This window comes from Rhopalosiphum padi, chromosome 1, assembly GCF_020882245.1.
Source record: "Rhopalosiphum padi isolate XX-2018 chromosome 1, ASM2088224v1, whole genome shotgun sequence".
Taxonomy (NCBI): Eukaryota; Metazoa; Arthropoda; class Insecta; order Hemiptera; family Aphididae; genus Rhopalosiphum; species Rhopalosiphum padi.
Window position 1 is genome coordinate 5,171,220 of NC_083597.1, and position 18,228 is coordinate 5,189,447.

An 18,228-nucleotide genomic window follows, 5' to 3' on the forward strand; every position below is an offset into this window, starting at 1 on the left:
AATACTTTACAAAACCTCACACATCATAACTCTGGATATAAATCTTAAAGGTCCCCCGTTAAATATAAAGTTAAGCAATAAATCTAATTCTGTAAAAGCAGATAATATAGTGTACTTTTACCAAGAACAGTTAAACATAACACTTCGATGAACACCAACTTTTACAAATGTTTAGAAATCGACCCGATTTTAATCAGAAAAAATATAAATTATAAAGTAACTAAGATAATATGATAACAGAACACAAATATTTCTTTAGCCAAATTAATCTTAGCACCTATCACGAAGAAACCTATACAGAAGTCGTATCAATTATTTTTAAGTATTCTAACAAAAAAGTACTGAGTTGCAGCCATCCAATTACTGTCAACGACTTTAATTTACTATTACTATGATATAATCTGAAGCACAGAAGCAGTATTAATTCTTCATTGTAACATTAACTTATCATATGCAAACTTGTTCTTAGTTAATGCACTTTAAGTACACCCTTTAATCAGAATAGGCAAGAAAAAGTCCAAAAATATTATTGATAAATTAGAATTAGTAAAATTATACATTAAATAATACGTCGAAATAGGGCAGATCTCGGGACGGGACGATGTGAATGAAAAATGTGAAAATAATTCTTGTGCCCATCATTTTAGACTTTTATCATTCACTACAACAGTAGGAAAATATCAGCGAAACGTGCAGTATCGCTTTGTGGACATTTGCCGTCCTGCTATAATTACCAAGATACCTATAAGTGACAGCATTCCTCCCTACGTACTATAATAAGTATTTGAGTAAAAGTATTAACATTAAAAGTATTTTAGTTATTTTCTCAAAGTATCTGTTTACGTTTAAAATCAAATAGTAATTTTTATTATTATTTCATTTTTAATTCACATATTTTGTATTGTCAATGAAATTATGTTAAAAAAAAATTGAATAATGAATTTGTGATTTAAGTCGGAAAATATAATCCATATTAAAAATATAAAATAATATGAATTTGGTGAAAGTTTTATTTTTATTTGTAAATAATTAACATATTTTTGTTGATAAATAATAAGGTACCGAAAAATGTTATTTTTAAATTTCAAATGTATTTTAAAGTATCTATAAATACTTGTGTTTGGATTATATAGATTCATATATACTGCAATCATACTAAAATCGTTTTTTTTTGTACTGAGTATTTAAATACATATTTTAAATACTTTTCAATATAAAAATCTGTATTTATACTTGAATGCTTTTAAAAAATATCTTTTACAAGACTGCCTACTAACATTAACATTTTTTGATTTAAAACAGCTTGGCAACTATAGATTAATGAATCATAGAAACATTATCACGATTCCATCTGGCTGCACCTATAATATACAGCTTTAATCTACAATACGTATATAGTCTTACGTTTTTATGGTTTTATAGTTTTATACGTTACTAAAAATATGTTTGTATATAGTTTGTTGTCGGTCGATTTCTAAAATTACTTAATAGAATTAGAATATTTCATAATCGTCAGTGCTTATCACATAATAGCCTATATAAAAACAGAGAACGAGAAATAAAGCACTTTTAGCTCTTCGTAGATCGCAGGTTAAAGTGGTATATTTTAGAGACTTAACCCCCCCCCCACACACACGCACAAAACTCCGGGCCCAAAATTAATACAATAAAAAAATGAAAAATATTAAATAGGTGCCTAATAGCTTAAACAATTATACTGGCATGGTGTATAATTCCGAACGAGTAGCGTATAAATCATTAGGTCATCAATAATAATTATGCATTCATATATGTATTTCGTATAGATAGGTACAGCAACCGTATACGGTCGTATCATGTTCGTCTGACTGCTACAGTATATAATATTATACCCAGGGGCGTATTTAAGGGAGGGGCACATGGGGCCCGTGCCTCCCCCGTTCACCGTATTTTATACTAATTTTTATTATATGAGAAATTTTACAATTCTATGCCCCGCGTATGCAAATTTGAACTTTTTGTTTGTGCCCCCCCCCCCTTAAGACATTTCTAAATACGCCCCTGATCATACCTATACCGTTAAAATGTTAAATATACCATTGCAATGGGCAAACATAAACGATGTGCATATACGATCGTCGTCGACCCAGAAAGCATAATATTATGTGTTATTACACGTCGTATGACGTGTATAATAATATACAGAATCGCGCGTGGGCGTGTATCTGTATTGGTTTTGTGGATCCGCCAAAACGAAAAACGATAAATCGCAGCGGCAATTGAAGTCCGATAAATTGCAATCAATAGCATGATGGACACTATACTATTATCGATGTGTGTATACACCATTGACGTGCAGCGAAACAGAACTACAACACACGACCGCTCGTTCGGTCCGACGACTACAACTCTGAACTCGGTGATGATGATAATTATTACTGATATTGAATGCAATGATGATGGCGCGGGTGATGTTATTAGGAGACCGCCGCAGGTATTTAACATAGGTCAAATTCTATACTGTTACACAAAAATAATATATTATATCCAAAAATAACACTGTTTATTTTTACAATTCACTTTGCACAATACATAAAAATGGATATTGTACATTAATCGGCGTTTAAAAATCGATTAGCGTATCGATTGATTGATATATCTTATTATATAATAATTAAAATAAAATAAATATTTAATAACAATAATAATAATATAGAGATAATCTTACAATGATGATGATAATAATTTATATACAAATCACAAAAGTTAAAAATTAATGGTTATGATTTTTTTTTTACAATAATATACAATGTTATACCATTATAATGTTAGTTATTTATTACTATCTGATATTACAATAATATGATATTTACACAGTCCTCGAGCGACTACTTATGGAAACATCCAACTAATGAGTTCAACTATACATCACTAAACAATAAATAATATTATACTCTATGGATATGATTATGATATATTTAACAATGGTTATTAATATAATATAATATACCTACATATAATTATTAATATAATACACAATACATAATATTATAACTAAACAATATTGATGTAAAATTAAATTCGATAAAGACTAAACCAATATGATTTTTCACATAATATATATATTGTTTTATATAAAAAAAAAAAAAAGTACGTGTTTGCAAATACATAAACAATATTTCGGTCTAAAACGGGAACACATAAAGCAGCAATGCGTCCTACAGAATGTCATGGTTCGCATATATACGGGGGAACGCGTTTTTAATCGAGCATTATAAGCTAATGACTAGATTTAGTTTCTAATTATATTTTCGTTTTTTATTTCAACTTCGATGAGACGATATTTACAAGCGATCGAAACGACTAGACATCACGATCTTGTTTTAGGGGAATAGTTATGGATAATGATTATGCGGTTCGTATGAGTAATAACAATAACAATAAACAGGACTCGCGCGTATAAAAGCTATAATATATACTATGCACTGCTGCGTTATGAACCGTTATTATTAGGTATAGGTTACCTACATTGATACAATGCGCTGTATCTGTACAACAAAATGTTAGTTTAAACATAAATATTGTAAAAAAAAAATAAATAATAATAATAATAAATAATAATAGTAAAAACTAAACGCTATAAATATATAAGTGTGTATGGACAAATATATAGCGAGTTGTATATTTATTACGTGAGTTGTGGAAGGAGCTGGGGCAGAATAGTGGTAAGGGTGAGATTTAAACAATTTTCTATGAAATAAAAATAAACGCGAGTTTTTTTTTTTAACAATTCAATTATTTAAATTAAAATATTGGTTTTGGCCATCTCAAAAAAAATATTACAGTGTACTTGAAGAAGGGTAGTTCCGCCAAAACGGACAACACTAGGATTATTATAAACTTAAAATGGGGGTTGGTAAATGATTTGAGAGAACACAATAATAGTGGGTAATAATAAATAAAAGTAAAAATAGTAGTAATAAAAATAAATAACAAATAATTATACAAAATGAAAATAATAAACAGAAGTTTTCGGGTCTTCCGTGACAACAAGAAAAGTAAAATACGAATATTATAATATATATGTACAGATCAGTCTTATGAGATGGCCATTTAGTCTTTAATTTACACAATATCACTTTCTATTATAAAAAAAAAAAATACAATGATATTCAACAAGTAAAATTCATGAAACGTAAAAAATGTTTATATAATATGTGTATAATAATAATAATAATAATAAGATTAAGAATAAATTAGTTTTAAGATTAACATTTCTTCTTTTTATACTTCAATACATTAAAACAGGAAATAAGTTAAAATATCAAATCAACGATTTCACTAGATTACAGTATTTGATTTATAACTGTTTATTTATTTTTTTTTTATTAAATAAAAAAAAAATTGTCAGTTCGTTGATATAATATTCTATTTAAAAAAAATGTGATGATGAATAAAATTTTTTCGAATAAGCTTAATCTAAAACAATAAATAGAGGTACCTATATAAAAATTCAAAAATTGTATAAAAACAAACGTATACATTTCGTTTTACTTAACATTAATCTGTTATTTACACGCGGTCATGCACGTCGACTAATAATGATATTTTGGATGAGCAACGTACAGTTCTCACTGCTTAACTTTGTCAAAGTTGCAGCTTTTTTTTCGAAATTAAAAAAAAATCCCATAATCTGCAAACAGAAATACAAGAACATATAATGCATGCGTTATGTTAAATTTAAAAAAAAATGTCACACGGGTCGGTGGGCGCTAGTAAAATGGTTCGCTTAGCTTGACCTACACGCAGACTAGTGGAGACGGGACGGGACAAAAATAGACAGCCAAGGTCAGTTCGAACTTCGAGAATCGCGCGCTACCGGAAAGTGCATTGGCTATGGTGCATTGATAAGAACACGAAAGCTAAAAAATGAATATCCCAACAAAATGTATTCATCTGTACGCTAACCTTGATAAATGGTATACGTGAATATATATATATATTATTTATATGTTATTATATTTAATAATAATAATCATAATAATATGTACCTTGAACTTTGAGACCCGATTAGCAGCTTACACGAGTGTGATTGATATTACTAATTTACCAACGTTTCGCTATATAATTTTTTCTCGCAAATATTTTTAAATCGATTACTAATACCTATTTATGTACGTTTATTCATCCCAATGGTTCGCAAAGTTAATTAAAAAATTGTTGTTATTACAGTGAAATGGACTCAATATGTTGGTATCTTATGAACCAATAATACACATGTGATATTTAAATGAACGCTATTGACTTTATTATATGAATATGATCACTTTACGCGGTCTAATGATAAAATTGCCATACAATAATTGTAGCTATAATTATTTATTTTGAGATGACACAAATAGTTTATTCCGATAATTCAATTAAATGTTTAAATTACAATAATGTATGTACATCCAATAATATAATATTATATTAGCGACCGAATATAGGTAACTTTTTGTCGTAAAATAAGCTATTACCTAGTAAATTAATCGATTGATAGAAAATATAATTAACTCCTTTTGGCTCGTTTAATGGTGATTAATATAATTATTTTTATTCCGTATATTACCAAAATTATAATCGCAATTTATTAAAACCTTCAGAAAAAAAGGAACTAAAATCGTCGAAACGTTGATAAATACCTACGCAAATTATTATTGGTAAATATAAACCCAAGTCGAATACCATCAGATGGCTTATAACCATGAACTTTGTTACTTTGTAACTTTGTTATACATAGTCACATATAATATGAACATGTAAAATGTATGTTAAACAGTTTATTTTTAATTGAGTTTTAATATTTCTTTCGTCATTACATGTATACACGCATGTGAATTGTGGCGCCAAAAACAAAAAAAAAAACAAAAACGAGTGAAATAGTTATTAAAATATGGTTCCTTCCAAGTTGGCCCAGATTTGAAATACCGAAGCAGTGCAGATGTCAAAACACTTATAATAAGCGAGTAATTACAGCGTCGTAAACACTAAATACGTACACTAAATTGCACGCACAATCGGAATATAAATCATCCACACACACACACACACACACACACTGCTATCCGATAGCGCTGTTATTGCCTATACATTGCCTTTCGTATTATAATAATATTACACATTAATTCGTTATAGGTATAATCAAAGCGCCATTTTTATGATTATTTATTTTACCACGGGGCTATAAATAAAAATTAATGTTCGGTTAAGACTGTTATAATAATATGTGTTTTCCGAGCGAGTAGGTGCGCTAAAACTCATGTCCGTCGTTAGGTGTGTATACGAACTACGCTATCGAGAACCCAAAATGATTATAATATCGCATTTATGCATAAATATTATACAGAGCGATTTTTTTTTAACACTACAACTGTAGTATTACAAAAATCTCGTAAAACAAAAACTTAACGAAAAAAACGAGATATATAGGTATTAACCTGTTCGTAACGTCCCGTCGTGTGCGACAGTGGTCTTCAACTGGTGGGTCGCGTAAGCTTTAAAATTGGGTCCCGATAAGTCTTCTTTTTAAAATAAAAATTGTATAAGGTAAAAAATATTTTTTTAATTATTAAACTTAGAAAATTAATAAATAAAAATACAATTTAAAATAACTGTTGTATTGTATTCAGTTTTAATAGTACTACTGCAAAGCATTAAACAATTTTTGCTTTTTTACAAAGATTATGTGGATGGCGAGTCCAAAAAGGTTGAAGACCACTGCAGGTGTATGAAATATACTGCCGGGCGGGGGGACTTATAATCGCGGATAATCGGCGCGGGGTGATAAGGTGATATGTACTACGTATATATTGTCGATGACGACGATAATAATAATAATAATAAAAACATGAACTCACATTTTAGACTGGCGGACTATGGCTGACAGGCGGCGGACGGAACGTTCACCAGTACGCGGACGCGTCGGTTTTCTGGTCGCGCCACGCGGACCACGAGTTCTGCCTGGACTGGGCGCCGAAATAGTGGACGGGCTGCTTCGGGTGGAGGTCGAAGTCGGAGACCAGGACGGGCGACAGCGCGGACTGGAGCAGCTGCTGTTGCGGCGGCAGCGGGCCGCCGTTGGACGGGCCGCCCACGGACACGCAATAGTTGAGGCCGTCGTTGTTGTCCCAACACTCGAACTCGGGACTCTTGTAGCACACGGCGAACTCCATGGACGCGGCGTGCACGGGCAGCGGCAACTGGAACGAGAACGTGTCGTAGATGGCCGCGACGCTCGGCGCGGGACCGCTGGACGCGGCGCCCAGCATGGCGTTGTTCTGCACGTACGTGCACGGCGTGTCCAAGTGCTCGGCCCACCGGTCCTGCGTGGACCGGATGAACACTTGCTTGTCGTAGGACAGGTTGCGCACCTTGACCGTGCCCACTATCCGCCGGTCCGGCGACCGCACGATCACGTTCTCCAGCGACACGTTGTCCGTGTCCAACCGCTTCCGGAAGTCCACGTAGCTGGAAGCCGGCTGCGAGAACCTCAGGTTCCACTGCGGCGGCAAATTGTCCGCAGCCGCTCCCGTCTGTTTGGTCGCGGCGTCCGCTTGGAGGAGGAACGACGAGGACGACGATGCGGCCGACTGCGTTAAGTTCTGAAAATACGGTTTGGCGGTCATCAGTTTCGGCGGCTGGTTCGACGGTTCGTTCATCAATCGCACCTGAGCAAATAACCATCAACGTGTTAGGTCTTCAGCGATTTTTAGAGTCTCTCTCTTTTTTTTTATTATTATTATTATTATTACGCTGAGTTAAGGTCGTGTATGGGCGAGCGTTTGCGGTATTTTCGTGTAAACATTATGATTTTAACAGAACGTTTATTGACAAATTTTGAGCAATACCCACTTGTTAAAATTACCGCAAATAAGAACTTGTTCGTACACTTAATAACTATTCAACTTGGCAATTCTCGAGTCAATATTATGAATATTTTTCCAGTTTCATGTTGTTATTAAAATATTGAAAAGAACGTTGTTTTGTGGAATTATACTATCGCACGTTACCTATAGAGGAATAACGTTAACTTATCGAGTAACTCCTGCCGAGTCACACGTTATGAGTTACAAACCTATCAAGCAATTGAGATAACATTACATAACAGTCGTAGTACGGTAGGTACCTGTTCAGCTTACCGAGGTAATAAATTATGTCTATTAAACATTATTCAATACCCTAATCACCTCGAACTGTTAAAATAATGAGAATATTATACATTATTAGCTGATAACCGTCGACTGTTTTGTAGAGTATAAATTATTATGTTTGATGAAACGACAAGACGATTACGCTATTTAAAGAAAATCACGTCTCGTACATGGTTATATATATCGTACTGATTACTCTACCACACGAGTTTCGGGTCATCGTATTCGACGACACGCAACATCCGAAATATATCGATAGGTGATAACCTACGAGTTACAACTTAATAATTTATTACAATATACAAATCAATCGTTATATTATATTATTAAGTTTATAATAATGATGAATATATAACCGATGGCTCGTCGAGTGATGCGAGAAAAGTCACGTTCAAAAGTTATCTAGTTTATATAATTAAGTTTATTTATTTATTTGGGGAAAAATTGTAAGAGTACTATATTAAAAAAGTTTTATGCGTCACGACTCAGTTGTAATGTTGTCTAACTACGGATGAGTGTCACTTACTTGAGTCAAAGACAGGCCTCGGTCGTCTGCAAATACGACTTTCTTCTTTCTCCGGATCGGACTAGACGGTTCGTTCTCGTCAGATGACGAACTCGACGACGACGATCCTATGCTGCTCTCCGAATCGGCCCTGATGACAAGACATGGTCTGCGAGGTTTGCTGGAGCTCGGCAAGTTGTTGACCAACGACTGTCTGTCGTCCGATCGAGTTGGTGAAAAGGACGATCGGCGTACCGCCAACGGTGACTGTTGCTTCTGGTTCACGACCAACCGGAAGTTCTGGTAGAGCACGGATAGTTGATCCTGTGGCGGCCCGCTGTAGATCGGTGGGCTGTGCGCCACTATGACGTCACAACACTCGGTTAACATGTCGGTGGCTGTTGTGCTGATGGCAGAGGGTGATCTACGTGGACTTTGGTACCTATAAGCGAACAAAAACAACAGCGGCAAACACATTTTATTGACGATCTTATAACACACAGAAAACACGGGTAAATAATGTAAACTATAATATGTCATCATAATATCGTAAACAATAATATATTTTAATTTATTACGACAGGCGTAATACAATTATTTTTACATGTATTAAGATATACAGTGACATATCAGTCGAAGGTACCACATATCGGATATGTGAGCACAAGCGACACACGACCAAACACCCTCTATACACATATATAGTAATATATGTTCTATATCGTGTGCGGAGACCTTAAAGTACATAGAGGCCACGCATCGGTGGCGGGCAGGCGCTGCTGCAATTTACGACCGGTAAAATGTTAATTTGTTACACCTATATAGAGTCCTGGCATTTCTAGCAAACAGAAAATTAAAAAAAAAAAATAAATAATCAATAATATTTTCACAAATACAGTAATGTTAGCAACACCAATAATTAGCGATAACACTAATATTGATTACATCGACACAATGACGTTCAACAGTACTATAAACCCGAAAAAAGTTACCCTAATTGGAGCATGCGAAAGCCGCACGTTCAAACATCTCGTGCAACTTTTCAACCCAACGACGGACACAAAAGCTCAAAAGGAATCGACTGTGATAGATATACCACACGTTTGAATAGCATCTTAAAGCATTTCTTATAGCAAACAAAAATCTTATTTTTTAGTGAAATATTTCAAAAATAAAAATATATGAAAGTAAGTAGCTCATCAAACTATCACTCATTGTCACACCAAACATCCACAGGAAATTTTTTGCCTTTAATTTATCGTAAATATATGACTAATAAGCAAAATAAATTATGTATAAAATACAAAAATGTCATTCACTTTTGTTCCATCAATCCAACAATAGGCCATGCACTATTTACATTTATACTTAATTTTAATTAGCACCAATAAAAAATAATTATTGCGCAAAAAGTTATCAGTATTGTGTTTAATTTGTTGAGCTAATCTAAAAATAATACTAATGTTATTTATATACATATTGCCTTTTTCTAGCAGGTAATAACTTAATGATAACACATAATATATCTTGTGCATACATCCGAGTGAATGTTCGTCGAACTAACGACTCAAAGGTCAAAAATAAGAAGCTATTATCAATACGAAGCAAGTTCATTTGTGTGGATGATATAATAAAACACGCTGATAACCACTTAAATTATAGATAACTTTATATGGATATATATTTAATTTACTTATATTCAATAAGTTTTATTTTTTCAGGAAAGCGTATCAAATTTTGAAGATTTTCACCAAATAAGTACCTATCTATCTGCAAAGTACAATATGTAATATATAATAATAATTAATAATATTACTTTCCTGTCCCGATATTTATCTATGTATTGGTATTTTCAAAAGGTTAACTAGAATAGATACAATAAAAATATTATTAAAATATTTTATAGCAATATATATTAACATAATTATAATATTGTTTCCAAAAAAAAAAAAAAAAACAGTTTCCTACATAGAACGAGCCATTTTAAGTCGCTAAAAAAATATGAATAATACGTACATATTTTTTTAAATACCTATTGAATGTATTATGTATAAAATATGTTTTATCTAATAGTATAAGAAACTCGTGTTCAAAACACATTTAATTATTATTTATCATTATTATTATAACATTTTAATCTATGTATAGAATATTCATTATTTTGGGTTAAAGGGTGTCCAGATAAAGGCACACAAACCTCCGTCTTGAAAATGCACGACCTAGGCTAGCTTTGTATAGCTGATGGTTTATTGATTCTATATAATTATAATTAAATAATAAGTCATATGTATGATTATAATAGATACACGTTTTTTTTTCGTGCCAACAAATATAGGTAATCAACTTAGTTATACATCACATTTAAAACATATTTTAAACGTGGTATTTTTGTTTTGTTAAAAAAATATTAAATAAAAAATGCTTTAAATTATGACGCATTTATTATATTTCAATAAGGACCTGCAGCTAAGAATCTATATATTTATATCGTATGTGAAAAGATATGTGCTCAAATAATATTATGTACCTATTTAAAGTTATTTATTTTTAATGTGTTTTCGTAAGTTATAAAAAATCATAATAAAATTCAAAAACTAAAAGATTTATATTCGGGAATGAAATATTATTTGCATCAATATAGGTGTAAGCCATCACAAGTTGGAATATCACAAGAGGTTTGTGTCAAAAAGCAAACGATATATCCGTTAAAATGGGCATGCAATGGACATGACATAGATATAATTATTATATTATAGTAATGAAACAATCAATAGTGATATGATTACCAGGTAAGATGATGCTTTCTAGGTAAAACTAGATAACTGGAAAAAATGTGGTATTATAATTTTTTTTTAATTGCAATGATATATAGCTGTCTAATGCTTAAGAGTGGAGTCTGCTTCCTTTTGTGGAGAACCGTCACGTCCGGAACCGACACCCGGTACCTGACACGCATCATGGATCTCCGATGGTGCGCGTTCATTCTACTCTATCACTATAACCGATACCAGATGACCTGTTGAAAACCGACCACGAACATTTAAAACAACGAAAATACATATCTGCACAATTATGCGGCCCTATATGTACATCAGGGCAGAGTCGGTTTTTTACTTCGACGGCACGAGGCCCGTTATCTCTCGTTGTTTCCGAGACTCGAAACGCAAAGATAAAAAAAAAAAAAACCGCTCGATTTATTAATATTGGCCAGCCACGCAATCACGTACACACAAGTTTAATGTGCCAAAAGCATCAAAAACGAGATTCTCTCATATTCTAGCTCCCACTCACACTACAAAAATCATATCGTCTGCAAGTCGGGGGGAAAACAGAGTAAAAAGTCCCCCTATAATTTTGCCCTTCGCCAAAAGATCACGGCCGAAAATAAACTCGGACCAGTGCCAGACAATATATATATATTATAAGGTCGAAAGATGACGCGCGTTTATCGAACAGTCGCCTACGTGAGGTATTTCGGCGGTCTCGGCGAGAGGACACACACATACTAAGAGATATGACAATAACTATAATAATGACGATAAAAATATATATATATCATAATTTAATTACATTAAATTGATGTCATTATTACAATATTACGATTCGTCGCCCGCGCGAACCGAACGATGCGATAAAACTACGCATTCGCGTGGGTATATGATAATCGTCGGGTACCTATACACACGGCCGTATGACCTAACCTACAGACGCGCCGAAGATTAAAATCGATATTATGCATGAATGCGTGGAATCGATTTCTAAAATTAAATCATTTTTCCCTTACTGAAATAATCTCGTGCTAACGAAACGGCGGGATTACCTGCTCGCTGCCGTTTGCGACGAGTTCCTCCCGCGGAAACGAAACGCGCGCAATAACGATTAACATATTAATATTGCGTTTTTAATGAACGACTTCGATAAAAAAATATATTTAAAAAATGTTTAAAAAAAATACTTACTGCAGTATGGTCTCCGTTTCTTCGGTCGGCGTGTGGAGTTTCTGATTGCAATACAGTTTGAATGATTTTCGGACGCGCAAGTTCAAACGACAGCAGTAATAATAATATACCTAATATAGCGGTAGTATATTATATTATATATCCGTGGGCTACTGTAGCGTTTCTGTTTTCATCAGAATGCTCAGCTCGATAATAATTAAAATAACAACGTTGATTTGGGTAACTCTCTCGTGATGCGCTTGTGGGTTTGGATTCGAAATCGAAAAAAAACAAACAAGTGAATCTAGTTTATTTTTGTTTGACGGAAAAATGTTGCGTTTTACAGAATTGTATAATATAATATTATTTAAACGAGATCAATGAACAAAAAAATAAATCACAGATGTGCAACTATTATGCATCGGACACTGATTAACCGAACCATGGCGGACGGTCGTCAGATTTTTTTTTTTTTTGGCGAGTCTCAACAGTCGTTGTGAACTTGCAGGCGTTGCGTTGTGCTACGAAGCGTCGACTGAACGTGTCGTAGTAGATATAGTCGTCGTCATCGGTCAGAACCACAGATAACGGCGATACCACCACCATAGCTTCCGCCGCCGCCTCCGCCGCCACCACCACCGCTGTTACGGACCGCGACGGGCTCTTATCTCCAACACACCCCGCCAAAAAACGGCGCCGATTTCCGATCGGACCTTTTAACAACAACCGTTTGTGCGGTGTATATGATTATTTAAGTGCGGTAATGTAATGTAATGTTGTACTGCAGCCTTTACCGTTCAGATGTTAATAACAAACACCGTCCTATTGACGGTTAGGCGGTGTAACCTGCGACTGTAATGTTATGATATAGTTATATATATATATATATAGACATATAGTTGTACACGTCATAATATTATTGTATAATTATTTATGTTACCTATTTGAATGTACACCGTTATTATTACAGATGTTTCTCAACAACTCGAAATCGTTGTCTAATGTAACGATTACAATTTTTCTACCAAAAGCCGCGAACGCCGTCCGTCTGTCACGACGTCTAATAAGCTTTCTCAGAGTCGCCGACCCATTAGGTGACAATGCGTCTGTCGAGGTTTGAAAATTAATGTATTATTGCATTATATTTACCGTAATACTCAATAATGTTGAATAATTTAAACACTGAGTAAAAAGCCTTTTTTTCTACTTTTCTCTGGAATTTATTATTATAAAAAATAAAAAAAATTTACCGTAAAATGGTTCAGTAAAAAAAAACCTTTGGGTCTATACAGGTTAACTATTCTGAATATTAATTATCCACTATTATCGTCGTGAGTGCAGTTGTAAGTACTATACTACACTCAGTACACTAATTTTCAATATATTTAATACCTGTATGGCTAAAATGCTAAATCACTTTTTACTTAAAAAGATTGCATAGACAATTTAATTTATCCTTGCAGCCTTGCAGGATATAAAGAGTTTCTACAGTGCACGATCTTGGGATGAGATTTGACTCTAAACTATCTTTCAATCACCATATACTTATTATTAGAAATAAAGCGTCTGAAAAGGTTTTTTTTTTTTAATGCATATGTCGACATTGTAGAGATGAATCTGTATTAAAAATATTATATTAAATATTTCGTTAATCTGTTCACATTTTGATTATGTCCTGGCATCTACGGTGATTCTTTTATCATAAAACACTCATTATTTCAAAAATCATTCATGTTTTTGAAAACAGTTTTTTACATAATTTCAAGTTGTTAAAAAGACAACGTTTTTATTAAAAAAATTCTATTTTTAAATATTTTTTATTCTTATATTTTTTTAAGTTTTTTACTTTTTTGAATGACAACATAGAGTTTTAATTTTATATTCCAAAGCAGAATAATTTTCTAAGTATTCTAAGAGACAAGCGGAGTAGTAGACAAACATTTTGCGGGGTAACCCCGTATCACTCCAAACCGCTTGTCTAAACTTTAAATACGTATAACTCATAAACTACTCACCCTAAATTCGATTTTTATGTATCAAAATACTCAGAAAATTATTCTGCTTTGGAATATAAAATCAAAACTATGTTGTCAAATTTTTACACTACCTCCGCAGTGTGCGTAATAAGGCTCCTCAAGAGTCCTGTCGCTGTTGTAGAGGTGCAACAGAACATGTTGTTGTATGGACCTATGTGTGTGTCATACGCGGATAGATGAACGACTCATACAAACTCCATTATGGTATTTTGTGTTTGATTTAAAAAAAAAAAAAAAAAAAATTATTTCTGACTACAAATTATATTAAATATGTTTTCCTATACTCAGGGATATATAAATATCACTAATAAATCGATGGCGTTTTAAAAGGAACTTATTAAAACGATAATGTACTAATAAAAAATTTGGTTGTGTTTCGATTTTTTAAAAAATATTATAAGATATTAGTAGTCAATTGGCATTAATTATGACAGGTCAATACCAATTTTCAACCAGATATCCTACCAATTGTTTAGGACAAAAGAAAAAACAAAATAAGTAAAACAATTAGTTAACACTATCAATTAATGCACATAACCCCGTTTTAAACAACCCTTTTCGTTTTTTTTTTTAATTTTTATATCTAGTATATACTTTAATTGTTATGTATTACCACTTATTATATAAGTATTTGGTATTTCAAATTTTAAAATATCACCTACTTTTTATTTATTATTACCACATAATAAATCTATATTCTATACTATACTATTTAATTTATTACAAAATCGAAATTAATCGTAAAAAACCTTTACAAAAATGTGACGTTTCCGGTTTATAAATTAATGTAAATTAGGGTATCGACTATCGGTGTGGTTCTGGTTCCAAAACCTAGTCTTTTCGGTACGGTTCCAGTTCCTGTCGCGAACCTACCCAATTTTGAGGTATAGACTTTAAAATGGCTCTAAAATCTTACAAATCCTTATCCCTTATCCAGTCTGTTATAAAAAAAAAAAATAAGATCGAAGTCAAAATTTCAAAAGGAGGGCTACACATGAAGTTTGCCATCCTAATCTTATTTCTGTCATGAAGAACGGGAAAATTACTTTTCAATAATTTACATAATGAGTACATGATTTACAAATAAATTGGTGACAGTGGACAACATCATGCATGACAAAATCTATATCTTAACCATAAAATCCAAAGATCTACATTTTTAGTTTGCTTTTTATAAATCTGCCTAATTTAATTAATAGAATTAATAATTTTGTGATGAAAAAAAATCAATGACAGATGTTTATATAAAAATTATAATTTTGTAACACAACTTTAAATAAACCTCGTCACTACTGCAGTATAAAGTATCTGCACCTATAAGATGAAAAATATATATATTATAAACAAAGTTCCGCTGAAAATAGTCTTAAAAGTTCGCCTCTTTAGATATAACTTTAAGTTATTGATATTAAATTTAAAGAAACACCTCTCAGCATGCCAACAATCTCTATTCTCTCGTTAAACTACTTTTTAATGTTTATTCTATCTAGTATTCTAGTATGTACCAATTGTTAATTAAAATAGTATTATTTATATAGTATAATTCAAACAAATTAAATTTAATCAATAACCAAAATAAAATATCGATTATCTATCACGTGCAATTGAAAATAATGCTAAAATATTTGTTTGTAATATTAAAAATTGGCCATTTAGATTCTATTAAATTACATTTAAATAATTAAAAATTAATGTTGTTATTCCTTTTTATCTCTAGATTTTTTTTTACTGCTAACTACATAATTTAGTGGTATTTTGAATATAATATTATATAATGTGTATACAAACCACAAAAATTGGATATCAATAATTGAATTTTGCTTTTAAATCAGTAAATATCAAAGTAAAAATATAGGCAAATACAAAACAAAACTACAATATGTATGTCGTATATGTCAAAGTATATTGAATAATTTTTATGTCATAGGAATTCATATTAATTATCGGTTTAAAACTTAAATTTTTCGATTTTATGTTCGGAATGATTTTTGTTATTATTATTATTATTATTATTTAAAATAATTTAACAATATGAAACAAATAATAAATTAACAATAAAAAGAAACGTTGGTGTATGATTAATGATAAATTGATAACATTATAATACAATTTAATACTTCTTATATGAAGAAAACTGTCCATTAATAGCGCCTATAATTCAGAACATTAAAAAATATGTATTTAAATAAATTAACATAAATATATATAATATATATATACGATTGAACTACTTGAATAAATTACTCCCAGTCATCCGAAACACATGTTCCAGAAATAATAATTTAAATCTTTTGAAATTGGCATGACTAACAAATATCAAAAATATTATTTGTTATCACAAATAATAAACATACATAAATAAGTTATATTTTTTAAATTATATACTGATATTTTTGCAAATTATATTTATATTTTAAGTTTAAATGTGTATTTAAATTAATACAATTCTAAAAAAATGAACTAAATATAATACATATATACTTTTAATATTAATACTCAATAAAAGATTCACGAATTTTCTCCGATTTCTAGTCAATAGCATGATCTAAATTCTCTATAAAATTAATCTTTGACCACAATTTTGGTTTTATGGATTTAGATTTATGTAATATTGATAATAAATAATGCATTTTTTATTATCTAAATTAACAGTGACAAGTAAACCTGAATACCGTTTAATTATAAATTAAAAATAATGTGTTTCATAGTCCAATAAGTACGAAAATATAACACAGAATATTAAATTTAAATTAAAAATTAAGTACAATAACATGTACCAAAATTAAAACAATCGGAGCATTGATTAATAGTTTAACAATGTTTTTTTTTTTTTTTTTGCTATGTAAATATTGTGTATAATCAAATTTTAGTAAAAAAAAATATTTCATTCTTCAAATTTTAAGTAAGATCTCCCCTCCACTGCAATTGCAGGGAGTTGACATTCCCAAAACTTCTCAAGTAAAATATCTAGGACTCAAACTTGACAAACGCCTAACCTGGGGCCCTCACCTAAAATCTAAACGTCAAACACTAAATAATCGTCTACACTTAATTCGACCTATACTCAAGTCAAAAATGTCAATTCACACAAAATCAATTTTATACAAGTCCCTTTTAAGGCCAATCTGGGCTTACGGCATGCAAATCTGGGACTGCGCCAAACCTTCCCAAATCCGATCAACTCAAGCCTTCCAATCAATCTCTCTCCGACTTATAGCCTCAGCTCCATGGTATATAACAAATAAAGGACTACATAAAGACCTAAAAATTGACATAGTTGACCAACTAGCCAAAAATTACTATACCAAATTTCATGCGCAACTACGACACCATCCAAATCCACTCATCTCACACCTATCGTCACACACGCTATCCGACAACCCTCCACGCCGTCTCAAAAGACGATGGTGTGAATTAATTGAGTAATCATGCTATGAAGGTTTCTGTCAATGGATAGTCTCCCTCCTCATGTAAATCATGTCATATTTAAATTATGTTAGCCTCTGCTACTTATCACATTTGCTTATTGTATAAATGATACAGATTGTAAATATATATTTATCGTACTTCGTATACAG

The 18,228-nt window shown here is 31.7% G+C and overlaps 1 protein-coding gene and 1 long non-coding RNA gene across 4 annotated transcripts in view; one reads left to right on the forward strand and one right to left on the reverse strand.

The window, feature by feature from the left end:
* Nucleotides 1-2,520: 2,520 nt before the first annotated feature.
* LOC132921845 (protein phosphatase 1 regulatory subunit 3B-like) lies at nt 2,521-13,167 on the reverse strand. 3 transcript variants are annotated; one of them, XM_060985110.1, is made up of 5 exons: nt 12,636-13,167; nt 11,463-11,692; nt 8,698-9,514; nt 6,879-7,688; nt 2,521-4,672 (listed from the first exon to the last, which is right to left on the reverse strand). In XM_060985110.1, the coding sequence occupies exons 3-4, from the start codon at nt 9,217-9,219 to the stop codon at nt 6,924-6,926; spliced, it is 1,287 nt and encodes a 428-aa protein (XP_060841093.1). In that variant the 5' UTR covers nt 9,220-9,514; nt 11,463-11,692; nt 12,636-13,167; the 3' UTR covers nt 2,521-4,672; nt 6,879-6,923. The 3 variants fall into 3 exon arrangements, with proteins under 3 accessions (XP_060841093.1, XP_060841244.1, XP_060841169.1); XM_060985261.1 differs by having other exon boundaries at nt 8,698-9,118; nt 12,636-13,166; XM_060985186.1 differs by lacking the exon at nt 11,463-11,692 and having other exon boundaries at nt 8,698-9,118; nt 12,636-13,166.
* A 114-nt stretch (nt 13,168-13,281) lies between these two features.
* LOC132922036 (uncharacterized) overlaps nt 13,282-18,228 on the forward strand; it is a 30,511-nt gene continuing 25,564 nt past the window's right edge. Inside the window, exons 1-2 of the long non-coding RNA XR_009660983.1 lie at nt 13,282-13,468; nt 13,585-13,728. This is a non-coding gene — a long non-coding RNA (uncharacterized LOC132922036). The remainder of the gene's footprint in view (nt 13,469-13,584; nt 13,729-18,228) is intronic.